This window comes from Hemicordylus capensis, chromosome 4, assembly GCF_027244095.1.
Source record: "Hemicordylus capensis ecotype Gifberg chromosome 4, rHemCap1.1.pri, whole genome shotgun sequence".
NCBI classification, from domain to species: Eukaryota; Metazoa; Chordata; class Lepidosauria; order Squamata; family Cordylidae; genus Hemicordylus; species Hemicordylus capensis.
In genome coordinates this window covers 76407080-76434168 of record NC_069660.1, presented here as the reverse complement: position 1 = coordinate 76434168, position 27089 = coordinate 76407080, and the positions used below count along the sequence as shown (strand labels likewise).

The 27089-nt window shown below is 43.7% G+C and overlaps 1 protein-coding gene across 1 annotated transcript; it reads left to right on the top strand.

Moving 5' to 3' along the window:
* ETV7 (ETS variant transcription factor 7) lies at positions 1 to 24425 on the top strand. The gene is made up of 8 exons (XM_053242684.1): positions 1 to 261; positions 6409 to 6541; positions 8922 to 9086; positions 12362 to 12484; positions 17572 to 17805; positions 19027 to 19169; positions 20786 to 20886; positions 22430 to 24425. The coding sequence occupies exons 1-8, from the start codon at positions 256 to 258 to the stop codon at positions 22545 to 22547; spliced, it is 1023 nt and encodes a 340-aa protein (XP_053098659.1). The 5' UTR covers positions 1 to 255; the 3' UTR covers positions 22548 to 24425.
* The last annotated feature ends 2664 nt before the right edge of the window (positions 24426 to 27089 follow it).

Here is a 27089-nt window from a genome sequence, read left to right as displayed (position 1 = left end):
CGCCAGGGGGCGAGGCCAAGGGGTGATCTTGTTGCGGTTGTTGCTGTTTTATGGACCGAACTTCTCTCGCTCTCGGATCCGGCTTCTTTCATTTTCGTTTCCCGGAAGAACAGTATCATTGCTCACGCTACCTACTACGCTGTATTTCACACAGCAGAGTAAGTGGGGTAGCGAGTGAGCACTATTTGGGTGGAAGGCTGCTTTGTATCCAAAGGTCCCCAGAACCAGAGGTCCTATCTTCCATCTCCACCTGTAATGCAGGTAAGAGAAGAGGGGGGCCTGGGGCAGTCAGGCCGATTATTTCATTTTATTGCTACCTGTTGTCAGCAGCCCTGCCCTCCAGTTTCCACATAGGCACACCTACAACCGTCCCACTAACTCCTACCCCGTTCTGTCTTTCTTCTTCCCCTACACCTCTCAAATTCACACATACAAGCGAAGTTCTGCTGTCTTCTCCTTAGTGCCCCCAAATCGTCTTTCCTGGACTTCAAATTATATCTAGGGTGCTCCCTCTTTCCAGGTGTTCGTGGTCTCTATGAACAGCTTCTTATATCGATTTCGTGATCCCTATTGAACAGCATGAGAATGGAAAAACTCTGGAATTCCCCAGAATCAGTTCTCAAGGGGAGAGTCAAGAAGTAGCCGCTTGTGTACTTTAAATAGTAATGCTTTGAAGGACATGACTGGTGTGGGTGGAGAATATACTTTTTAAATAACTGAAAAATGAAAAATATTTGAAACTAAGATTTCATTGCATTGCTTTTAAGGCATTAAAACTGGCTAAACTTTTAGGATATAGTTTGTAAGTCTCGCTATGACTTTAAACATTTTTTTTTTTAAAAAAAGTCTGGAATACATGATTTGTGGGTGTTAATACAGCATAGAAAGCCAAAGAGAAAGATTTTAAAGGCACTATACCTGCTAGACAGTATGGGTGGTATATTCAAATTATAGATATGGGGAAAGCCCAAAATAACTTGCTTGCTTTGAAAACAGCCTTACTCCTATCAGCCAGACAGAGGATATCTTCCAAGACATATGATGTTTGCAGCACAATCTGATTAATATTCTACAGCAAAGTATTAAAAATAGTGTTAAATGTGTTTAGCTTGAACAGATTATATACCTCACTGCTTAGAATTATATTAGAAAAATAGGTTTGAAGTGAGTCAACAACATGCGTGGATAGCTTTCATTTTTATTTTCCCTACTTTTTCTGCGGTTGTATGAGTGCTTTCAATCTGATTAAATTTAGTTATACAGTAACAACTCGCTCCAAGCAATCTATGCATTTCTATTCAACAAGCTGCCTTTTAAAACTACAGACTGTATGTAGTCTTTACTTTGGAATGGTCTTATTGGCAACTCAAGTGTAAAAAGATGTGAGGCTTGTGATTGTAATATCCATGAATTCATAGTTGTATAAGCTGAAAGGGCCCGGTGTCTGCAGAGATAAACTCTGAAATGTTCAATAAATTATAATCATATATTTGTAAAGGCCTCATATATACTGTATGAGGCCTAACATATCTATTTATGTTCAATACTGGACTTCCCTCTTTTAAAGAACAGCCCTCTTCCTTAAATTGGCTTTTGTGGAGAGTGCATTAGAAATGCCAAATTGGCATAGCTATGCTGTTGTCTTTACCACAGGATAAAGCCATAGGGCACTGCTGAACCAAAATTAAGCACAGAAAGCATACTTGCTTGACTTCAAGGAAGAAATTATTCACATATTTTAACTCTCTTCCATAAAAATCAATGGAACCTAAAAGTCATAATCTTGGTTAGTTGTACCATTAATTTCAAATCACTTTATATTTTTATCGCTTTCGGCTCGACAACAGCCTTATCAAGTAGGCAACTATTATTTCCATTTCACAAAAAGTTAAACTGAAACAGCCCAAGACCACCCAATATGCCCATTACAGAGAGGAACTTGAACGCAGGTCTTATAATTCTTATTCTCAATCCTGCAATGCTGACTTTTGCTTTTCATGATGGTTGTGAAGCTGAAAACCACTTTGTTCTTGTCGATGACTAACTAATTGTGATGGTCACGGTTCCATTGCCAGCAATAAGACAGGCCTTGGCAAGTTTTCTTTGGATCTAGGAGCCAGTCAAATACTTTAAGAGCCAGACAATGGACACTGGACAAAATTACTGGAATTAGTAATGGACGTTGAGGAGGGGGAGGATAAATGGGCTTCTTCTTCTTCCCTTTACAGGTAACATGCTTGGAGCAGAAACGGGGCTGCCCGGTACAAATAAAGATTTTATTAGGTACTCTACCTTTGAAATTCACAATCTAGGTGCAATGGTTTAATTTTCTAGGTGCCCCTGATCATTAAGAGATCTGAGTAGGTTGTTACAATGCTGCAGTCCCAAAGAGCTTTTTGTGAGAGATGGGAATGGGACAACTCTGATTACAGTCCTGTTAAAATCTGATGAATGCTTTCAGCTTCAAGTCTAATTCTTGCCTTAAAATAGCACTTGCTTTGTGTCATGCTGGAAATGTAGTTCATTACTGAAGCAGAATGAAAGTAAGAGTTCTCTTAAACTAAATCAACAGCACAATTTCCTGCACAATCATGATCAAATAATGGTAGGTTGTAAATAGCACTTCTGCTTCCATTAACAGAGCTGCTTTATCCTTTTTATATGGGTTGTCCTCTTTTGTCCTCTCAAGAATCCTGGGATCAGAGGCAGTATACAATTTTTTTTTAAATTGTAAGCCACCTCTCTGCTATAGTTCATAAGCTGCATTTAAGGCAGCTTAACGGAATCTCAGAAAAGCATCAATAGAATAAAGACACAGAACAGCAATAAGATCAGAAGAGCAGACCATTTTATATGGTAGCAGTTAAAAAGTGAACAGTGAATAGAAAAGCCCTACAGATCAATTTCCCCATCAAAGGCCATTCTTCAGGTTATAGCAGCCAGAAAAAGATCTCCAGTAACAAGCTCAGTGTCTGGGCTGGTTCATATGGCAACAAGCAGGTCTTCAGATAGCCTGACCCTAGACTTCTTATGGCTTTAAAGATCAAAAACAGCCCTTTGGAACTGGAAGCCAGTGACGATCCTTGAGTGTGCTCATATTGACTAGTGTCTTTCAACAGCCTGGCTGCCATATTAGTTGGAATTTCAAAAGATTGTTTAAGCTATAATTAAACCACACGAGACATTAAATGTGTGTCAGTGCAAGCTCTACTTTCTGGTTTTTGTTTAATGAATACCCACTGTTCTGGACTGGGACTACATAGTATGAATTAACCTTTTGCCCCCACCTGAAAGGTGCTGCCAGGGGCTTCCAACTGGGAACTCTAGCAGGGCTCAAGTGCCTTAGTATATGTACCACCACACCATGAGGAATTTTGCCTTGCTTTCTGCTTCAGTGCAGCACCACCCATATAATGGCCAGAATTGGTACTGCAACTCTTCAGCCCAAGTGACCTGAGGTCTAGCAGGCCCTACTTAACTGTTGCTTCGGGTCTGGTTCCTCAGTTTGTGCAACATCACTCAGCTGAGCAACAGCCTTGTCTTGTCTGCCCCCTGCTCCTTCCCACACCTGCATAAACTGCTACTTGACTTCCCTGCCTCAACCACATCTTCTGTCTCTGGCACTTCTACTTCTTGTATACCCAGTCTGGCCAATGACCCCAGCCTGTCTTGATTCTGTCTGCTACTTTGGCCCCCTTTGACTCTTATCTTCCTTCTGCACATTTGGACACTGCCCGCCCCCCTGCAGTTGTGGCCTGCCTCAGACCCAGGCCAAATCCTGACATCACCAAGGTCCCAATCCAGATGGGGGCAGGGGCTATGGTTATATTTGCTCCAGGAGATATGCCATTGGCTCCACTGGCAGCTTCCCTCCTGGAGCAAATGCCAGCTGCAGGGCAGGCTGATCTGGATTGGGACTATGGTGGGGGAAAGGGCCAGAACTGGTACTCTCTACATACCACATTCTTAACATAAGGACAGTCCTGCTGGATCAGGCCTGAGGTCTTTCTAGTACAGCACCCTGTTTCCAACAATGGCCCACCAAATGCCTCTGGGAAGCCCCACAGGCAAGATGTGAGGGCATGCCCTCCAGAGTTCCCTCTAACAGGGATTCCCAGATGTTTTTGCTTGGTTTTTGCTTGCTTTTGCTTGGGGATTATGGGAGTTATAGTTAACAACATCTGGGAATCCCTGTTGTTTGGTTTGTTTTATTTAACTTATTTTTATACTGCTCAAAAATTGCATCTCTGGGTGGTTTACAAAGAAGCAAAATAAACAACAGAAAAAGTTAAAACGTTAAGTTAAAACAAAATAAATGATAACGGAAAAAGTTAAAACATTGAAACAATTTTTTTTTAAAAAAGCAATATTTTAAAACCATGTCAAAATATTGTTTGTTATAGAGGGAACACTGACGCCCTACCTCCTGCTGTTGCTCCCCTGCAACTGAGGCATCTTGCCTCTGAGGCTGGAGGTGGCCTATAGCCACCAGAGAACTAGCCATTGACAGACCTGTCCTCCATGAATTTGTCTTTGCTCCTTTTAAAGCCATCCAAGCCAGTGGCCATCACCACATCCTGTGGCAGAGAATTCCATAGATTAATTATGCACTGTGTGAAAAAGTACTTCCTTTTGTTGGTCCCAAATTTCCTGGCTTTCAGTTTCATGGGATTACCCCTGATTCTAGTGTTGTGAGAGAGGGAGAAAAAATTATCCCTGTCCACTCTCTCTACTCCGTACATAATTTTGTACACTTCTATCATATCTCCCTGTAATCTCCTCTTTTCCATACCAAAGAGCCCCAGATGCTGTAGCCTTGCCTCACAAGGAAGGTGCTCCAGGCCCCTGATCATCTTGGTCGCCCTCTTCTGCACCTTTTCCAGTTCTACAGTATCCTTCTTAAGACACGGTGACCAGAACTTTATGCAGTACTCCAGATGTGGCCGCACCATAGATTTGTTTAAGGGCATTATAATACTAGTATTTTTATTTTCAATCCCCTTCCTAATGATCCCAAGCATGGAATTTGCCCTTTTCACAGCTGCCACACACTGAGTCGACACTTTCAACGAGCTGTCCACCATGACCCCAAGATCTCTCACCTGATCAGTTGCCGACAGCTCTGACCTTATCATTGCATATGTGAAGTTGGGTTGTTGTTTTTTTCCTGCCCCGCCCCGGTATGCATCACCTTACATTTGCATACATTGAACTGCATTTGTCATTTTGTCACGCACTCCCCCAGTTTGGAGAGATCCTTTTGGAGCTCCTCACAATCTGTTTTGGATTTGTCTATCCTGAATAGTTTAGTGTCATCTGCAAATTTGGCCACCTCACTGCTTGATTTGATTCTTGATTTGGATCAGGCACACACTGACTCCAAGAAAGACAGAACTGCATTGATGCATTTACAATCAGGCTTCAGCTCAACTGAGGCTGAGAAACAGTGATTGGCTTCAGGTCACCAACTGAGCTTCATGGCCAAGTCGAGATTTGGACTTGTGTCCCTCATCTTTCCAACATGTTGTTCTGGCTACCATTGCACTTCCAAGTCCATCAAGGTGCTGGTTTTAACCTTTAAAGCCCTATATCACCTGAGACTGGATCACCTTAAGGACCTATTTCCATGTGAATCTGCCTCACAGGCCCTGCTCTCTGGCCTGCCACTGTCTCTGGTTTGGTTGGTGGGTCCAGGGACAGGGCTTTTTTGGAGGTGGCACCATACCTCTAGAACACCCTTCCTGTGGTGGGCGGTCACTTTGGCAGTTTTTAAATATTCAGGCAAGACCTCACAGCTCCAGGAAGCCTTCAGTTTAGAGATCTCAGCTGGACCCCTATAATACTGTTTTACCTAATGCTGGTGGTTTTATCGGCTGCTGTTTTGCTTATTTATTTATTTATTTTGCGTTTCTATCCTGCTCTTCCTCCAAGGAGCCCAGAGCGGTGTGCTACATACTTGAGTTTCTCCTCACAACAACCCTGTGAAGTAGGTTAGGCTGAGAGAGAAGTGACTGACCCAGAGTCACCCAGCTAGTATCATGGCTGAATGGGGATTTGAACTCGGGTCTCCCCGATCCTAATCCAGCACTCTAATGTATGCTGCTTATTTTTTTTTACTTTTATTGGCCAACCAGTTTGCAAGGCAGGATATAAACCATGATTTATTATTGTTGTTTTTCACTATACTGTACTGTCTCTCAAGCTCTAGTTATGTTTCTTGAGTTTTCTGTTGTCCTTCCCTATCCAGACTGTGGACAAATTTAGGTCCCCTTCTGTACAGTGCAGCCTAAAGTGGTACAATAGTTACAGAGGGACACAGGTTAAAAACATATTATTACCTTTTGGGAATCCAGTATTGTTCTGTATATGATATAGCTTTTAATATATTTTTGCCCCTCCTCTCTCAAGGCTGAAGTGACAGCCAGTTCTTCAAGTCCTGAGACAGCATCTGCTTCACCCCTGCAATTGCATCCCACACCTGTGACATCACTACAGCCACCACTCTATGAGGGACAAATATTCACATTACCAGGCCGGCTCAGTGAGTATGAGAAACGCCATCGAAGAGGCCACTGATCAATACCGATTAGCATTTAGACAGCAACTCTTATCTATGTTAACAATATTGCGGAACAAATTTAGGTCAGTCCATGTACCTGGGAGGCATGCTTTCCACCTGCCACATTTGCTGGAAGAAAATAGACATAAGATTTTTAGAGCAGTAAACTTCTGAAGCACCCCCACAGTGCAAATGTAATTTTCTTTTAATCTCCTGTGACTAGTTCCAAAAAAACAGTCCTGCCATTTTGCAATGTGATTCTGTCTGGAGAGAGAGAAAACACTGGCAGCAAGTGGTGTAGTGGGGGGATTGAGAGCTAAACCAGTGTTGAGCTTGACCTTGACAGACGTGTGTCTGACATGCTGTTTGTGAAACCAGGCTCACGCTGTGGGCGAAGGATACCCTGAGGCTTCTGATTCAGTGCTACAGCAGATGATGAGAATATCTTGCGGTGGTAATGTTAGTCAAAAAGCAGAAGAATTCCTGACAGACATCCAGAGTAACCAATGAACAACGTTGCACTGGTGCAAGAAGATCCCCATAACTGGGTGGAATCACAGGGGTGTTCAAAATGGTGCCCTTCTGCAGTTGTGCAGGAGACATGTCAGAGGATGCACACCTTGCTGTGCTAGTTCAGACATGTTTGTGCCCAAGTAGCATTAGTCTGGAATGCAAGTTCCTAGCTCAGCACAACTAGGTAGCACAACAGGCTTGTATTAGTAAGGGTAGGTAACCATGGCTCTCCAGCTGTTGTGGAACAACAACTCCCATCATCCCCAGTCACAATAAATTGATGGGAGTTGTAGTTCAGCAACAGCTGGAGAGCCATGAACTACAACTCCCATCAATTTATTGTGACTGGGAATGATGGGAGTTGTAGTTTAACAGCAGCTGGAGAGCCAAGAATGCCTGCCCCTGCCCTAGGGCAACTTGTTTCTGCAAGCCAATATTTAAGTTTAGTTGTTTTTATTTTAAGTCTTCTTACCTTGCCTTTCCACTTCAAGCAAAGCGCTCAAGGTGGCTTTTACACAACATGTTTAACTTAATGTACATATTAGCTGACTTAACTTTTTCATTTGATTAAAAGATGCAGGGAATAGAACATCTATTTAAATGTCTGTCTGAAATCAGCTTCAGTCAAGCCGATGTGTTTGAGCGATACAGCAACTTGAAAGTATGTAAGCACCATCTGGAGCACAATTTCCAGCATGCAGAAGGTGTGGGTTGGGAGACTTCAGTGCCCTGCACAGCTTTTTGTGCGGAAATGCATTTATGTGTAATTAGACTTTATTTAAGCTGAGCATGTAGACACACATATGCATGTTGCCTGAACCATAATGAGTTGTGTGTGTGAGATAGATAGAGAGTTATTCCTGTTCAAATGAAACATTTGCATATTCTTCCCCTGCTTATTCCTACCTCCATTTCCCCACTTCCCTTATTGTTTGTTTGTTTTATATTTACCACTCTATCCCATTGGCTCAGAGAGGCTTCTCTCACTCCCCCCCCCCCAAATCTTGCTTCTTCTGTCCCCAAGAGAGTACAACTCCCAATAATTTTTGCCCCTCTGGGAGTACTTTTAATCCAATGTGCACCAGGGTGGCAAGGAGGTATGCTGCTGCCCTGAGGGACTGTTTTTTAACACAGTGCCTGTGGGGAAAGCGCGGGGGGGGGGAGCACCCTCCCCAGTCCTTAAAGCTACCCCCCACACACACACCTTCAAACCAGCGGAACCACCGGAATTTTGAACTGGTTTGGAGTCTGTAAAAGGGCCTCCAAACCGATCTATGCACATCCCTACAAGGGACTCGCAATTTAAAGAATTAATGGTTTGGGGAATAAAAAAGACCCAACCCTAACCCAAACAATCTTGTACACAAGATCCATTTAAAGAAAGAATAATAATAATGAGGGGGGAACTCAGTTGCCAAGAACTCAGTTGCCAGTGTGCTGATGGTGAGTATGTCTCTAGAGCTTTACCCAGAAGTGAGGTAGATGGCTCACAGGTCCTGAGATGCTGCTTTTCCTCCTTCAACACCAACTGTTAAGAGCAAAGGTTGGGAAAGGGGATGCTGGATGGATCTCAGACCTAGGCACGATGGGAGTCTCTGGCGGTTGTATAACTGAAAGGCAGGGTACAAATATAACCATAAATATATAAACAAAAAGCAACAAGAGGGACGTGACTGGACAGCATCCACTTAAAACACTCATGGATGCTAGTTAGTTAAAAACTTTTACAGCCTGTTTAAAGTGGAGAGAGTGGGACTTGATGGGTTTTGGTTTTTTTAATACAGGAGGGAAAGAAAATAGGGGCAGGGGACATTTCCTTATTTTAATTTAAAATCCATCTTGTTTCCAGGAATCCAGCCTTCTCTGTGGAGCAAGGATGATGTGATTCACTGGTTACGATGGGCTGAAAAGGAATATTCGCTCCGGGAAACAGATGGAAGCAAGTTTGAAATGAATGGAAAAGCCCTTTGTATTCTCACCAAGGAAGATTTCAGATTGCGGGCTCCCAATTCAGGTTAGAGATGCTGCTCCCTCAGTCTTCAAGGGACGAGGAGGGCCCTTTCCAGAGTTGAATTTCTTGTAATGAAAGAGAATTTGAAATCACCCAACTTGAGAGTTGAAAGGGATCTGAAAGGTCTTGCAATCCAACCTCTCTGCTCAGTGCAGGAAATTGTTACAGTGTTCCTGTTCCTGTAACTGTAACTGTGTTCCTGTTCCTGTAACTGTTCCTGCAACTGTGTTCCTGTTCCTGTAACTGTTCCTGCAGTTTCAGTGCAGGAAACTGTTACAACATCGCTGACAGATAATTGTCCAGCCTCTGTTTGAAAACTTCTGGTGAAGGAAGCCACCAATCATGAGGTAGACTGTTCCACAGCTGCTCTGAGTTTGGAAAGTCTTTCTAATGTCTAGCATAAATCTGCTTCCTTTTTAATGTCAACCCATTGGTTCTAGTCCTGCCCTCAGGAGCAACAGAGAACAGGTTTGCTCTTTCTGTATAACAGCCCTTCTCTATCTGAGGATTGCTATTGCCTCTTAGTCTTCTCTTCTCCAGGCCAAACATGCCTAGCTCCCTCAACCAATCTTTTTCCAGACTAGGGATGTGCATGAATCGTTTTTTAAAAATTCGATTTGTGCCCACATTGAGTCACCCCTGATTTATTTTGTGTCTGAATCTGTCCTGCCGAATCACCCTGATTCAATTTGGATTTGATTCACTTTGATTTGGACCACTTATAAATGTCCTAGGGTGATGGGTAGGTCCCCATTTGGGTGATGGGTAGGTCCCCATGGGTGTCACATTTGGGTGATGGGTAGGTCCCCATGGGTGCCACCTAACACCCAAATTTCAAGGCAGTGGGGCACTTGTTGATTTTTAATGGTTAATTTTAGTTCTTACTGATTTTCTATATTTCTGCCATAGGAAATAATGGGGATTCGAAGTCGCCCTATCCTAACCCTAACATGGACCCTCAGCTTTCATTCATTACACACTTGCATTTTTTCTGTTCATTTTGACTGTTAGTGTACAGTGTCAACGGCCATGTGCCAACTACACGCCCCCCGCCCCCACCTGTAAGGCAGTGTGGTACTCAGTTTATTCTTTAGGACTGTTAAAATGTGTAGATTCTTTAATAACTTTTCCTCATAATGAATCCCTGTGAGGATTCATTATACACCTTGCTTTCTTCTGTTCATTTTGACTGTCATTGGACAGTGCCAACTATCAACTGCCATATGTCAACAACAACACCACGACACCCTGCCCCATGCACGCGCGCACACGCACACACACACACACACACACACGTACTCAGTTTATTTTTTAGGATTTTTTGAAGTGTTTAGGTTCTTTGGTGTCTTCATTACACACCTTCATTTCCTCTGTTCATTTTGATCCCATTGCTTTGTAGGTGGGTGGGTGGAATTAGTGGCATCCCATGTGCCAACTACCCCCCATCCCACAAGCCATTGGGTACTCAGTTTATAATTTAGGAATTTTTGAGGTGTTTATACTCTTTGGTGTGTAATGAATCCTCATAGGGATTCATTATGAGGAAAGGTTATTAGACACCAAAGAGTCTAAACACTTGAAAAAATTCCTAGAACATAAACTGAGTAGTACTCCACTGCCTTATGGGTCGGAGGTGGGTGTGGTTGGCACATGGCAGTTGACAGTTGGCACTGTCCAAAGACAGTCAAAATGAATAGAAGAAATGAAAGTGTGTAAGGAATCCTCATAGGGATTGAAGAAAAGTTATCATATACCAAAGGATCCAAATACTTGAAACAGAGTGACCACACATTTTGCCACAATTCCACTTCTACAAGGGCTAGCTAGAGCTTAGCTCTTTTAAAAAAATGAAAGCTGGGAATCTGGGGGAAATGATAGGAAGAATCCGAATCTCAAATAGATTCAGATCAAATCTGGTGCGATTTGGTTTTGACCCAATCTAGCCAATGGACCACAGGGGCGATTTTTTCTGTCTCCAAATCACCCGAATCACCTAGGTTCAGGTACAAATCGATTCGCACATTCCTATTCCAGACCATCTCACCACCTTTGTTGCCCGTCACTTTGTTGCACTTGAATGGGAGACTACATGTGTGAGCACTGTAAGATATTCCCCTTAGGGGATGGGGCCGCTCTGGGAAGAGCATCTGCATGCTTGAATGCAGAAGGATCCAAGTTCCCTTCCTGGCATCTCCAAGATAGGGCTGATATACATCTCTACTGTATATATACCTACAGTGCCAACTGAAAACCTTATTCTCTCTGCCAACAGGCCAGCTATCCCCTGCCCCTATGTCAAATACAAGTACAACATTTGGCTATGGAGACGAATGTTTTTACCTGCAGAGAGTGAGAGATCCTCCTGTTCACAAAGAGGAGCTCTACCTGGCTATAGTGTTTGTCTCTCCCGCTAAATGCTGGACTTGTGGTTGACCTGGAGGCGGGTTGCTATGCACTATGTTAGCTGGAGTTGGGAACAGTGGCTTTCTGTTGGTGTCATAACTACACTGTGCATGGTTACTGATTGCCTAAATAGATTGTTAGTAGTAGGAAATAATATTAAACTTGAAGGGGTGGGGGGAAAGGAAATTCCTGAATGACTAAGAGTGAACTAAGAAGTGGATGAAGATTATGTTCAAGGTGAAACAACATAGTAACTTGGTTGCCAGTTTTCCAAACATCCCTTACATTGTAGGCTTAAGGCTGCAGTTAATTTTTATAATATATACTAGGAGGTGCAGCCCATTGTCGACTGGACAAAGTAATTTTGCATAGATTATACTTATGGGAAAGTTCAAGAAATATGTCATACAATTTTGTAATAATGTCCTTGCAAAAGGGAAGTAAAAGAACAGTTTGAAATTTTTACCATTTAAACTTCAAACATTATTCATTTTATTGAATAATTACCATGCACAGTACATTTGAATCTTAGAAAGATCTTTTACTTCTCTGGGACATGGTGTCATTTTTGAATTATTGATTTGATTGAGTGTTAAACATCTGTTGAGAACAATGACAGTTAAAATATGGTCATTATATTCAGCATTTCTGCTTGGGGAAAAAAACCAGCCCCACCCCACAATTTAAACTTCCGTCAAGCATGTTCTGGTGTAAAAAGCAGAGCATTCAGCTATTTTCAGTGGCAGGACCATGTATGCAAAATGTGGCATCTGTAGGTCATCGGGAAGTGTGACTTCATTTTGCACAAACAAGCTGTTCAAACTGTGTAAGAGAGATTATGTAGGATTGGACAGTATCTTTTTGTTTTCCCACAGGAGATGTTCTGTATGAGTTACTCCAATACATAAAGACCCAGAGGAGAGCCCTTGTTTGCAGCCCTTTCTTTAACTCTCCCTTTAGAGATGCAGAACAGACCCAGACCCAGAGCACTACTGAAGGTGAGTGCTGAGCAGTGGCTTAATGGTAGTAATTGCCCTCCACTTGCACCCTGGGGGCTGTGGAGCCATCTGTTGTGTTCCTCCCAGTAGGCACCTGCACTTCTAGGGCTGGGCCCAGAGCTCAGTGCTAGAGCATATGCTTAGTATGCAGAAGAGTCCAAGTACAGTCTTCCGCATTTGGGGACCAAACGGAATGTGACTTTTACTCTGCTGATTACAAAGTGACCCTTTTGCAAACTAGACTTTTGAAGTGTTAATTGCAACCGCCCCCTTCAATTTGGATTGTGACCACAGTGCTGAGAGATAGCTGGGGTGGGTGGGTGTTATACTGTTTGCTTCATGTACCATTTTCCTGATTGAAATAGCCAACCCTCCCCAGCTGCTGTTTGGCCGATAGGGCAAATCATATCATATATGTATGTATATTTTGCCCTGTAGTGCAAATAGCAGCAATAGGGAGCAAATTCAAGCGGGAGAATGGTGTAGGGAAAGAGATCTCAATTCCTGAGTGCTATGGTCCCAGTCTGAATGGGCCCTCAAATAGGACTACCATACAGTCTCAATTCCCTTGGATATGTCCTCATATCCATGAATAGTATCCTTGAGGAAAGGCAATCTGTGTGGTATTTGCCCACCCTCATGTGCAAGCCACCTAATATACCACATAGCCCCCTTCAAGCCTGTGCAAAAAAGAAAGGAAGCCGATAGACTGGGCATCTTTGTGCTCGCAACCAAGGCTACCCTGGCATGGGTGGTCAGCTGAGCTCTACCCACTATATGCTGGTGAGTAGACCTGGCCTCTGTTGCTCCAGTGACCAAGTCTACTGGACAGGCAGTGAACTGGGGGCACCTCCACAACCCATACAATGAGTGAACCTGGCCACCCAGCACTCTGGCCACTCAGATTGGTCAGTAGACTTGACCTTTGTCCATCCAGTGGCCAGGTCTACTGTCTCCACTGTGGCTGCCTCATTCTAGTCAGTTGGTAGACCTACCCTCTGCACTTCTTATTTCTTTATTTTTTTAAAGGCGATAGGAAATGTGTCCTCATTTTTCAAGCTGAAAATATGGTAGCCATATCCCTCACAGCTTCAATAACACTTAATTCCCCCACACCCCGTGGCCATTTTTTAAAATTACAGGAAGCAACAAAAGCATGAATATGTGCAATGGGCGGCAAAGTTGTGGGACAAAGGAAGTGGGCAGGATGGGGAGGGAAAGATAGTCCTTCCCTTACACTGGGGTCCGAGGACAGCTCACAAATGGGCCATCCTTCCCACATGCTCCAAAGGCAGGACTACACATATTAGTCAAGAGCCTTGGAAGGGTGACCCTGCCCAGTTATTTTAGTCCTGTGAAGTGCTCCAGGCAGAACTACTCATCTCTCCTTATCTCTTAGTACTTCTAGCCTCCTTGCCTGACTGTTTTTTCTCCTTTTGTGTTCAGCCTAGAGCTCTGTTCTCCCCTCAGCCTCGATCCTTCTCTCCTTCATCTCCTTGTTTGAAAAGAAAAGAAAAAAATCCCTTCCTTATTTTCCTGTCCGCATCTTCTACTTAAGCCTCCTTTATGGAGCCTATGCACCCCGCAGACTGTCTCAGGACGCTGCTGGTCCCAAGGGGCCAAAATCAGGCTGTATTCCCCCCAAGTAGGATGCTGGGGTAGGGTTGCCAACATTATGTTGGCCGAATTCGGGGCCACCGGGGGGGCCACCTGGGGGCGGGACTTAGCCCCATGTGGCAAGGGCACAGCCTCAGTCAGTCTGCCAGCTGCCGGGCACACTTACCAGGCAATTGCAAGTCTGGTGGTTGTTGGTGGCTGCTGCTGCAGGGTGGCATAGATGGTGAGAGCTCCAGTGCCCACCTCCCAAACTATAACTTCCTGTTGAGGTTGGGGCGGGTGTGCTGGGGGCAGGCGTGCTGGAGGCAGGAGGAAGAGATGGTGGTGAGTTCCTCCCTCGTGCCCACCTTCCTCCCAAATGAGGTAGGTTGGGCCGATTTCAGGCAGCAGTTGTGGGTCGCTGTAGCCTTTGGCTGACACATTGGCAGGTCAGTGCAACCTCCAGAACCAATCTCGTGTCTGTGCCTTAAGACAGCACAAAGTTCTTTGGGGAGGAGGCAATCAGGCGGAACATGTGGATGTGCTTTCGAGTTCCTGGCCACAAGGTCTCCTCTACGCATTCCCACCATTTCCATAACTCACATGCGTCCTCAGGAAGATCTGCCTCTCCAGGCGCAAAAGCTCCTCATCACTCCCCATTCTGGCCATGGTTTGTGGAGAGGAGAGCTGATCTTGTGGTAGCAAGCATGACTTGTCCCCTTAGCTAAGCAGGGTTTGCCCTGGATGCATATGAATGGGAGACTTGATGTGTGAGCACTGCAAGATATTCCCCTCAGGGGATGGAGCCACTCTGGGAAGAGCAGAAGGTTCCAAGTTCCCTCCCTGGCATCTCCAAGATAGGGCTGAGAGAGATTCCTGCCTGCAACCTTGGAGAAGCCACTGCCAGTCTGTGAAGACAATACTGAGCTAGATAGACCAATGGTCTTAACTCAGTATATGGCAGATTCCTATGTTCCTAATCTAGCAGTGGCAGAATCTTGGGTGCTTCCTGTTTCCAAGGATCTCCTGTCCCAGGGTCCCATACAACCCCACGATCCAGCTTGGTTAAATCTAGCCGGATGGCTACCGAACGGGACCTGTTAAAGCAGCACAGCTATTCCAACGTGGTCCTTGACACCCTGATGGCATCCAGGCACACCTTGATGAACTGGATCTACCAGTACACTTGGAAAGCGTTCCTTCGCTGGTCTGTTAGACATTCAGTACCCCGGGGAAAAGCCACCATGAAACACCTGCTGCAGTTTCTACAAGATGGTCTGGACAAGGGATTAAAAGAAAATATCCTGAAACGGCAAGTGGCATCATTGGTGGGACTTATTTCAGGCATTTCCACAAAATCTATGAGAATGCATCCTCACCTACAACGTTTCCTGAAAGGGGCAACCCTCCAGTCACCACAGTTCAAGCCAATTGCCTCTATTCTGCTTAAGTCACTAACTTTCTAGTTGACCTTACTGATAGCTGTAACATCAGCCAGATGGGTATCTGAATTGCACGCCCTGTCAGTCCATAAGGATCTCTGTGTGTTCTCCATGGATTCGGTCTGCTTGATCCCAGATCCCTTCTTCCGCCCTGAGGTTTCCTTGGCTTTTAACCACTCAGGACATCATACTACCTTCATTCTGCCCCAAACCAGTCTACCCGAAGGAAAAAGCCCTTTTCATTTCATTCTTGCCCACATCCATGGGGCAACCGGTCACGGCGGCAACTATCACCAAATGGATCAGGGCATGCATAGTGATGGCATACTAGTCACTGCATCTCCAGCTGCCGATGAGTATTTTGGCATATTCTACTAGGGCGGTGGCAATCTTGGCAGCTTTTTCAACCAGTGCCCCATAAACGAAATCTGCAGGGCAGCTATGTGGAAAGCACTATCTACCTTCACAAAGCACAAGTTAGACACCTACACCTCCGCCCAGGTGGCTTTTGACAGACAGGTACTTCAGCAGGTCCTTCCGTTGGAGTAGGCCTGGGCTATCCCTCCCTTTTGGAGGCTCTGGTATGTCCCATTTGTGAGATGTCGCTGGAGCCCAGCATCAGAGAACGGAGCATTGGTCACTTACCGTGAAGGCTCCTTCTTGATGCTGGGTCAGAGGACATCTCGACCCACCATTTGAGCCATGGCCTGCTCTGCGGGGAGGGACCTCCTGTACCTTCTTTTCTCCTGCTTGTTCTCCCCCCCCCCCACAACATTTTCACTCTTGCTGGACTGTTGTTCTTATGTTTGTTTCATCTACACTAGGGGAGCTTGTCTTCTCCTGTCTCTCTTGGCCTAAAAGCATTTTTATTTATTTTTATTTATTTATTTTTGCATTTATATACCGCCTTTCGTTAAAAAGATAACCCCAAGGCAGTTTACAAAAGTTAAAAACATACAATAAAAAGACAATTAAAACATCATGTTAAAAGTATAAAAACATATAAAAACAGGCATAAAAACAGGGGTCACTCTTCCCAGGCTCTTAAAGGCTCTATACTAATTTGCATAGTCCTACCTTTGGAGCACGTGGTAACAATAACCCATTTGTGAGATGTCCTCAGACCCAGCATGAAGGAGCCTTCACGGTAAGTGACCAATGCTCCATTTTCAAAAGAAAGGAAGCAGGGAACAGAGTAGCAGGAAGTATGTTCCTGCTGTAGTGAAAGCAAGACATGCTCAGCTGGAGGAGAAGCAGGAGTGGCAGCCATTGCTGTTCCCAAGTCAGGTAGGGGCAGCCCAATGCGATGGAGGTGGGGATGGGGATGGGGCACCCTCTGTGGCTGTCTCCTCCCACAGCAATCGGTTGTTTCCCCATACTGCAGTGGTGGGCTGGCCTTGAGGCTCATTTGTCAGTGTTTCTGTTGGGCGATAGAGAAAAATGTGAGGTTGATCAAAGTCACATGAGAAGGACGCACTTTCTCTTGGGTTTCCTTTTTTAGCACCGAAAGGATTCAAGCAGCTCAGCTGTCCAGCTACAGGACTGGTAGGTTGGAACATCTGTGCCAGGATATTTGGCCCAAATAAACAGTTACATAGACTAGGATTGAAAAATAACAGCATACATGTACTGAAACATCCACAATTACGTTTTCCAGCTGTAGTGCCTTCTGACAGGGGTTCCCAACCCAGCCTTTGGCTGTTGTGGCTGGGGATGATGAGAGTTGTAGTATAACATCTGCAGACCCAAGGTTGGAAACCTTGCCATATGTCATAGGATCCTTGCTAATTGGGCAAAGAGGGACATTATGCTGCCTCTCAAAGTGGTGGACCTCTTCTATTTAGCAAAGGAAAGCAACTCTCCCTGTTCAGCTCAGCATAGCACCCCTCTAGTGGTTACTGCTGGTGTCTCATTTGTGCTTCTTTTTAGATTGTGAACCCTTGGGACAGAGAACCACGACCTTCGTCGTCTTGCTGTCTAAACCAATTTGAGAACTTTTTTTGTCCAAAAGCACTAATAATTAATACTGATGTGCTGGTCTCCCCACAGATATGAAAGGCAGGTTAGAAGGTCTCCCAGCTGATGGCCGTGTACCGCCTGCAGAATGTTTGATTCTCACTACTAGTCGTCCAAGCCACGTGGACCAATACAGATCTTCCACCAAAACCTTCTACAGTCCTGCAGCAATTAATCTCCCTCACAACACAGATCTCAGTTACAGGGCAGATGTTGTCTGCTCTTTCCCTGTGACATCACCTGCTCCAGTCAGTGGTAAAATTGCAGGTAAGTATAATTTCTCTTGAGACCCTAGCTCCATCTTACACAGAGCTCTCAGACTCTGCTTCCCAGAGCAGCCACATCCCTTAAGGAGAATATCTCACAGTGCTCACACATGTCTCCCATTCCAATACAAACCAGGGTGGACCCTGCTTAGCAAAGGGGGCAATTCTTGCTTGCTACCCCAAGATGAGTTCTCCCTTTTTAGACCAGCTCTCCTCTCTTCTCAAAGCAGTTAATGCAGAAAAATGAGGATTCCCTGTCCCCAAAGGGCTCACAGTCTGAAAGTACATAGGTGGTTTGCATCTGGGCTGAGTTCAAGAGATAGCTAGTCCATAGAAAGTGTCAGAATCCCTGAGATTTCACATATGAGGTTAACAACCTCATATGTGAAATCACAGATCAGGAATAAAGGGCTCATGTGCTCATAAGGCTACTTGGATCATGAGTTTTTACCTCATGGTCCACATTAAGGCCTCACTTTATTTTTCAGGAGTTTATAAGGTGTCTTTGAAAACCAGATCTATCATTCCACCTGAATTAGGGTAGACCAACTTATAATCAAGGAAACAACAAAATTTCTATCTTTTTCTCTCAAGCAAAAAGGTGGGGACACTTGTAGGGAAGAATTGGGAAGTGGGCAGAAATCCATTGCCGGTCTATTGAGCCTTCCTTTCAAATGCCCCCTGCCCAGCTGTTTTCAACTGGTTTTACCCCAACCAGGGCCCCAAAATGGGAAGCAAGGGAAATATGACCTGGGGCCATTTGCAGGGAGAAAATGTTAAGCAGGGAAGTAGTTAAGCACCCCTCCCAACCACTGATTCTCCCCCGCAAATGCTTTCTCCACTCCTGCTTTTGTGTTACCTAAGTGAGTGCAGCTTTGGGAACCTGCTTGCTGAGGTATTGCAGTTCTGCCTTTAGGCCTAGTTTATGCAGGGCTACATTCTGAACTACCCGCCCTCCGGGTGGAAGGAAAAGCTGCCATGGGCATCGCAAGTGCAGCTCAGTAGCTTTGGCATCATGTGAGCTAAGCCCTCTCCTTGGTCCTTGCCCTTCAAGTGATGATCTGCAAGTGCATCACATCACCATCTGATTATTAATTATACTTATAATAATTATTAAAACTTTTATACCGCCCTTCCAAAAGGCTCAGGGCGGTTCATCTTGATGACTCTGAACTGCTCAGGAAAGAAATGCTAATGTTTTCTTCTCTACTAACCTGCTTAGATTGCAGATTACTCTGGGATTATGTCTACCAGCTGCTCTGTGACAGCCGCTATGAATCATTTATCAAATGGGAAGACAAAGAAGCCAAAATATTTCGAGTTGTCGATCCCAACGGATTAGCCAGACTCTGGGGAAATCACAAGGTACCTAATAAGCTTATCATTTGAAACAATGTAAATACAGGTTGTCATGATCCACACTGTTCCGGGGCTGCTGTAGAGCCAGATCCAATGCTGGTAGAATGGGGTGGTAGCACAGGCAGCGCTTCCGCCGTTCCCCCGCTTTGTTGCAGCTGGGGGAAACTGCAGAAGGGCTGCTTGCACTACCACCCCATTTTATCAGCATTGGGGCTGCCTTCCAGCTTCAGCAGTGCCGACACACAGCAGCGGCATTCTGTTTATTGTGGCAGCCACATACTTTAATTTCAAAAAAAATTGTTTGTTTTGTCCATCCCTAATCAATATCTCAGTGTTGTATAGAAGAGAAATGTAATTTTTTAAAAACCAAACCGATCATTTTGACACTGAAATGCCTTCTAAGGCATTCGAGAGTGCCGCCTTCTATATGATCCCCATTGCACACTGAGGTCATCTGGAGAGGTCTGCCTCCAGTTACCACCGGTATGTCTGGTGGCGACTCAGAGCCGGGCCTTCTCTGTAGCTGCTTCCGGCCTGTGGAATGCACGCCTGGCAGATATCCGCAGTTTAGGCTTGCTGTTGGCCTTTAAGAGAGCCCTAAAATGTACTTGTTTGGCCTGGCCTTTCAAGGTTTTTAAATTGTTTAAAACAATATAAAATATTACAATCGGTGTGTTTTAAATGGTGTGATTTTATTTATGTCTTTTTAAACTTGTCTTTGGATGGGGTGGTCTATAAATGTTATAAATAAATAAGTGTGAAGTTGCCTTTAGGGCATGTTTACACCCATTATTTTCCTAGGATATAGCCCAGGAAAAAGTGGTACTGTTCATTCCAAAATCCTAGATAGAATTACTGGTTAGTACTCAGACCTTCCAGGTCTGATCATGTGATGTCCTTATTAATGAGGGGTCTCATCCCCCTAAGGTGGTTTGGATAGTATGAACAGACATTGTGGGGATATCAGACTGGAATCCCAGGGGCATAGTCAAAGCACATGATACAGGTACCTTACTGAAGATGATCAGAGCACTTCTAGGCCAACAAATCAGGTACAGGTAGGAACATAGGAAGCAGCCTTGTACCGAATCAAGCTATTGGTTCATCTAGCTCAATGTAGTCTACACTGACTGGCAGCAGCTCTTTAAGGTACCAGTTAGATATCTTTCCTAGCCCTACCTGAAGATGTCAGGAACTGAACCTTTTGTTTTGATACCTTTTGTATGCAAAGCAAATGTTCTACCATTGAACAACAGCCACATCTCTAGATCAGCCAGCAGGGAAAAGATCCATTTCAAGTGCATGGCTGAAGTTCTGTTTGAAACAACAGCCTGAAGTCAGAAAGTGGCAGTTCTGTACCCAAGGAAGATCAGCTAGCTTGGAAATACTCCAGGTTGAAGCACTTCCTATCCACACATCTTCTCATTTATAGAGCACTCTGTCAAACTCATTGGGGGCTGTGATTTACAAAGTTCAAAATGGTGATGTGTTTTCAAACCATCATTTCATTTGGTAGCCAGTCTCCACTGAACTGAGCTTCTGAAGTCAGATTCTAAAACTTTCTTGCGACAGTCAGAGGAAATAAAGCACCAGTATTAAAGTATTATGCTTTGAACCTTCAGAACCGCATGAACATGACATATGAGAAGATGTCAAGAGCCTTGAGACATTACTATAAACTCAACATAATCAAAAAAGAACCTGGACAGAAACTCTTATTTAGGTAAGGAAAAGCAATGCAACACGGACCAATTGGGAAGTTATTGCTATAGAGCAGCGTGACAACACAGTGGCTGATATTCAGAGCAAGGAAGCACCAGTGTAGTGAGAGGGTAGACTTTCCCAATTAACTGCACTGATGCACCCAGGACACCCTGCCACCTGAAAATATGTCCCTGAGGGCTGTGCAACCCACAGGGACATATTTTCAGGTAGCACAAAGGGCTTCTGGGGGAAGGGGAGGGTGGCCAAAATTGCCACTTCCTCAACGCATTGGTGCAGTTAGCTGGAATATTCTGTTAGGCTGCTCTCTCACTGCATCGGTGCTTTCTTGCTCTGTATGTCAGTCAGTAAAGTTTAGGTGTTGGTATTTTGATTGTACTCTAGGACCCACAAGAAGTGCCCCTGCCCTGTAGTGGGGCCTTCGGGATAAGGATGAAGAAGCAGCTTTGGATGTGGACCTACATGCACCTGCAACAGAGAGAAGTCACAAGGGTTTTGGATTATAATGCCAATTATTAATTATGTGCACTAGGCAAACTGCAAATAGTTTAATTTCTAATTAAACTACTTTTCATGTAGCTGAATAGTACATTTAAACATTACAGAAAGTCATTCAAACTACTACATCGTGAAACTACTTTTGTTGGTAGTTAACTGTAGTTTAACTTCTAACAATAATGATTTTGTCTCTTACAGGGAAAACACGTACTTAAATATTTATTTATTATTCCCAAAACTGTATACATAGCCAAAGAAATACCAGATGAGTCACGAAGAATACAGACATGCCTGCAATTTCCAGCAGGGGATGTGGCAAACCTGCTTCCATTCCAACAGATAGTTGTTAGCAGCATGCTCTGTATGCAGCATTTATGGAGCTTGTTACACTTGAAATATCCTAGCAGTTTTTCCTGGTCTTGGAAGAGAACAGTTAAAGGATAGGACGTTCAGTATGGAGTTTGCCATTTCCAGACCTGCTTTGAGTACTTACAACACTCAAGCTTCCAAGAAATATTATTTAAGAACATAAGATTCAGATGTCTGCTCAAAAATATGTCCTTAAGTATTCCCAGTTCAGATAGAAACTGGGGCTGGTCTTCTTCTTTAGAATTTGGCTCCCACATTGGGATAAATGGCAGAAAGCATAAACATGCATATGTTTCTGTAGGGACAGGGCCCATTCTGGCCACTGAAAATATCACATAAGAATAGCCCTGCTGGATCAGGCCCAAGGCCCACCTAGTCCAGCATCCTGGTCCACAAGATGCCTCTGGGAAGCCCACAGGTGAGAGCATGCTGTCTGTCCTGTTGCTCCTCTGCATGCCTCTGAGGCTAGAGGCATGCAGACTAGTAGCCCTTGACTATATGGTGGCTAGACTATAGCCACCAGACTCGTAGCCCTTGATAGACCTATCCTCCATGAACTTATCTAAGCCCCTCTTAAAGCCATCTTTGCTTTTTTGCTGACTGCAGCAGGCATTAGATAAAATAAAACGAGAGACTTTGGAGGCTCAGTATGTTGATTTTTTGTTTTTCAATTCCAGATTTCTGAAAACTCCTGGAGAGGCAAAACATGACAAGTACAATAAATTTGAACAGCTGGACAGTGAAGAGCAGGAAGGGGAAGACTGGAAAGATGATGTGTTGGAGATCTCCCCCTAGCCATCTGCCTAGTGGCACCAAGAGGCTGGGTTTGCAGTGGAAAGGCCTTAAGTGGCAGGGCAAAGACATCTTCAGGCTTGTCTGTGCTGTAGCTTTCTGCAGCTCAAATATATGGAATTAGGTGGCTAGGCATACACTGCCTTTGTGTCTGGGTGTCTCCTTTTAAACGGCTTGTGCACGATCAGTGAACTTGGGGTTTACACAGCAACTCTGTTCCAAAACAGCTGTCTCCCAAAGCAGGTCCCCTCTCCACCCTGCTTGCTAGTGGAGTTGGTATCTCATCTAGATCAGATGTTTAAAAAACATTGTTTCATAAATATGGCTGAGTTGTGCAACCACAGTAAAACTTAACCCACATTTGCAGATGCAATGAATGATTATAATGGGACAAAGGCACTCTGTGTCAGGCATGAAGACACAAGGGCCGATCAACTTTGCCAATATACAGCCAGGACAAAGACTCAGTAAAAGTTTAAATTGGCTAGAAACATATTTTGACATATTGTTCCAATGTTTTGATAGGAGCACTTGAAAATGGTATAGCACTGGAACCTGGCGAACACAGCTCCTCCTAATGATGATTAGAATGGCTCTTCAGTGTTTTCAGTGTAGATGACACCGGGTGCCTTTTACGCCAGTTCAACATAGAGCTACAGTAGCCTGCTAATGCAGATCAAAGTAATTAGCACCCTGGTAATACCTTATTTTACAAGTTGTTTTGCCTGTAAGGATGCCATTATTCCCATCTTTATGGATGGGAATAGAGCCCGAGACTTAAATGTATTTTGCCAACTGCAAATGTAAACAAAGCTCTTGTCTCAGCCACACAACGCTCCCACTTTCCTGACACATTAAGAATGTTCAAAGTTGGCCACAAGAATCAGGTTTATCTCTCATTCTCATGACGAATGATTGAAGTCTGAGCCTTTTGCTTGAGTTAATTATCTTTTAAAAAACAACACACCCTTAGAGATTAATATTGGTATCTGCATCAAAAAATGTATCTAAAGAGTTCAGTGGAGAAGCAGTACTGCACATAGATGAATACAGATGCTAATTGACATCGGCATTACCTGCATGATTGTAAACTTTCTTTTGCACATTGATCTCCCTTGCTGCTGGATCAAGAGTTGGTTTATGGAAAAATTGCCTTCAGGAAGTTGCTCTCAAACATTAGGAAAACCCCACTTGGGTGGGGCACAAGTTGTGTTTTCTCAGGGAGGGACATCATTCTGAGCCAAGAACTGCTGGCCACAGGGCCTCCCAACTCCATCTTAGATTTGTGGAAGGGCCTGCATTTTCACTGCACCCTCAGCTGTCTTGGAGGTCCACCACATTTGGTGGAAAAGTGGGATGTAAATACTTTAAATCTATCAATCAAAATAATCCCTACAGTTATTTGAGAAGGGGATTCAGAAAGAGTTTCTCCTTTCTCCTTAACTGGGTTAAGAGACAAATTGTTAAGAATATGTATATACTGCTTTTCAGCAAACGTGGTTTACGGAGCAAAGGTATGAAAATATGGTTTCCTGTCCAAAAAGAGCTCACAGTCTCTCTCACACACATATAGGAAACTTCAGCACCAACTGGAGAGATGGTCTACTGCACTGAATAGGGACAGTTCTTCTCCCTGTGTCTAAATATAAGAGCCACCCCCTTAAAGTGTGCCTTTTTACCCACTTAGCAGGGGTTAGCCTAATCTTGTACTTGAATCAATTCCTAATCAAACATACATTTTTGCACTAAAGATGTACTTAAGTGCTTTGCTGCTGCAGGAACAAGCAAAGATTTGTAGCATGGGTAGATAGGAAGAGGTTTGCTCTGTTTTTTATAATAGACAAGGCTATGCAATAAACTGAACAGAAATTATGAATTCAACATAGTTGGCGTCTTGCCTTTTTAATGCTCAAATTGATTCTGTACCAGGAGGATTTGTAGCAAGCCTGCTGTTAGTCCAGTTGTACAGCTGAAACTCAGAATAACTTGCTGAAGGCTATGTAGTAAGGCTTCACTAGTCCCAAATTCAGCTCAGTATCAGTGGATTACAATAGTTCATTGTGAAATGAAATGGCATTCAAGTGCCATTGCTATACAGTTTTAATCATCAGTGCCATTTATATAGCCCTCATGTCAAATGGCATTTTCCTGTTATATAACATGTATTACTTTGCAATGAAGTTTCTGAAACTGCTGGCAAGTGGCAAAGAGCTGGTGGTCTCTACGCTCTGAGCCAGTGAAATGTAATGGTTTATGTTGGACTAGGACCAGTGAAATTCGAGTTCAAATATCTCCTCAGCGATAAAACTCAGTGGCTGATCTTGGGCCAATAGACATCTCAGCCTAACCTGCCTTGCAGGACTGATGTGAAGAAGGGTAATTCATGTTTGCTGCCCTGAGCTTCTTGGAGAAATGGTGGGATATAAGTGATATAAATGTAATAATAGGGATATAAATGTAATAATCGGTGTTCTGAAGGCAGGCTTCACCCAATAGTTCTCTCTGCCAATTTCCATTTTCCCCACTTTGCAGTGTGGGAATAACATAGAAACATGTAAAATTCCTTATAGAAATAGGCTGTGATTTTGTTCCAAGATGAGGTTCACATTGGGAACTGTACAGAATATAGTCTACTCAAACACAGCAACTCTAAAGGCCAATTTAACACACACAGTTTTGCTAACCTCGCACAAAGCAGATGACTTATTTGCAACTCAAAGGCATCCAAAACAGCCAAGTTCAAAAGAGCATGCACTCTTTCAGAAAGACAAGTCAATCCTGTTAAAATATATTAACCCCCACCAACACAGGTATTACTATTTCTGAAGGAGATTTTCTTGCTTATTTTCTCAATGACATTTAAGGGGACTGGAGCTCGTATACAAATACAATACAAGTCCCAGAAAGCAACACTCCAAAACGTGTATGGCAGTAAGCACAAGGCCTTGTGTTCCAGACTCAATCCTTCCAACTCTCGAATCCAAGAATGTCTTTTACAAACTTTTTCTTAAGGTCATATTTTATTATAGTTTGGGATGACAACTACATGAACAAGATCCACTCATTTCCAAAATTCCATAAAATAGACACCCATATATCAGGCCCCAATCATGACACCTTTTAGTACTTAGAAATATGATTAATGGCAGGTTCATTTACTAAGCTTCTGTAAGAGATGTAATACTGTATATAAAACCAAGTATGGACAGCTCAATCAATATTAGGGCTTTGATATATTATTGTGTTTAAAAAATGGAGCAGAGATTAATTGCAGTCTTTCTAGTGTCAGAACAGCTATTCATGGCTCAGAAAATGAATAAAGCTCCAAGGATTACTCACCAGTTAGTTACCTGTGCCTCAAACTCACACTCAATGTCTGAGAATTATGTAGTGAAACTCTTCCTGCACTGTAAGATTCCAGAGTAGAGGTGGCAGATTTCATGTCTGAATGCTCCTCCTCTCTCCACATAGTCTCTGCATTCATAGAAATCCTTTGAATCTCTTTCCCCTATATGCTAGTTTAAGAAAGTTCCCCAACATGTGGTGTTTAAGAAATCCTGGTAGAATCCCGGAAGATTCATCATGTGAATATGTAGCTAGACTAGAATCAATTTGCTGAAAACATTCTCATGGAAACAGAATTGTCACATATTAAAGGCAAAGGGTTCCTGAACTCTGTTCCTAGAGTAAGGCAAGTCCAGATTCGAATGAAGCATTGCCTCGTGCCTCTGGAACAGCTCAGATATAGGGCCATCTTGCAACAAGTTAGGAAGCATAAACAAGGCAAGAAAGTGTCCAACATATACAGAGCTTTCTATGAGCAGGCTACTCCATTCATTCACTTTGTTAGGCAGTACTTCATAAGCATTCCTTGACAGTCAAGTGACTATTGCCACTTCAGCTTCTGCAAATCTCCCCGGGTGCACTGGAATCCTGCATACCAGGGCATATGCTTGCAGCTTGCATGTAGGAAGTCTCTTTAAAAGCAAAGCAAGCTTGAAAGCTTTTAAAACTTGCAGTTGCTGTTCTTCATGTTGTATCAGCTATGCAAATAAGGACTGAGTGTTTATGGAACAGAAGCATAACAATCATATTTTATCAAGGCAGCAAAGAATAGATAGCATAGGCAAGAATGACTCTTGAAAAGAGAGTTATTTGGAGTAGAGATTTAAAAACCACCATGGTCTAGTATAATGCAGGGCTGGCTCTAACATAAAGGCAGACCGGGAAGTCTCTTGAGGCATCTGGTGGGCCACTGTGCGAAACAGGATGCTGGACTAGATGGGCCTTGGGCCTCATCCAGCAGGGCTGTTCTTATGTTCTTAGCACAATGAATGCAAGGGGCACTCCGTTTGGCCAAGGGCCTTGCCCCACTTAAGCACAGCAAAACCCACAAAAACTGAAAACCCTCCCTACTTTAGGGAGGGGTATAGTGTAGTGCATTTACTTGGACCCAGGCTCACATACCAATTTAGATATGGACAGTTACCTTGGAAATGTCAAAATCAGCACTAACAACACACCTGCAAAGTGACTTTAAGGACT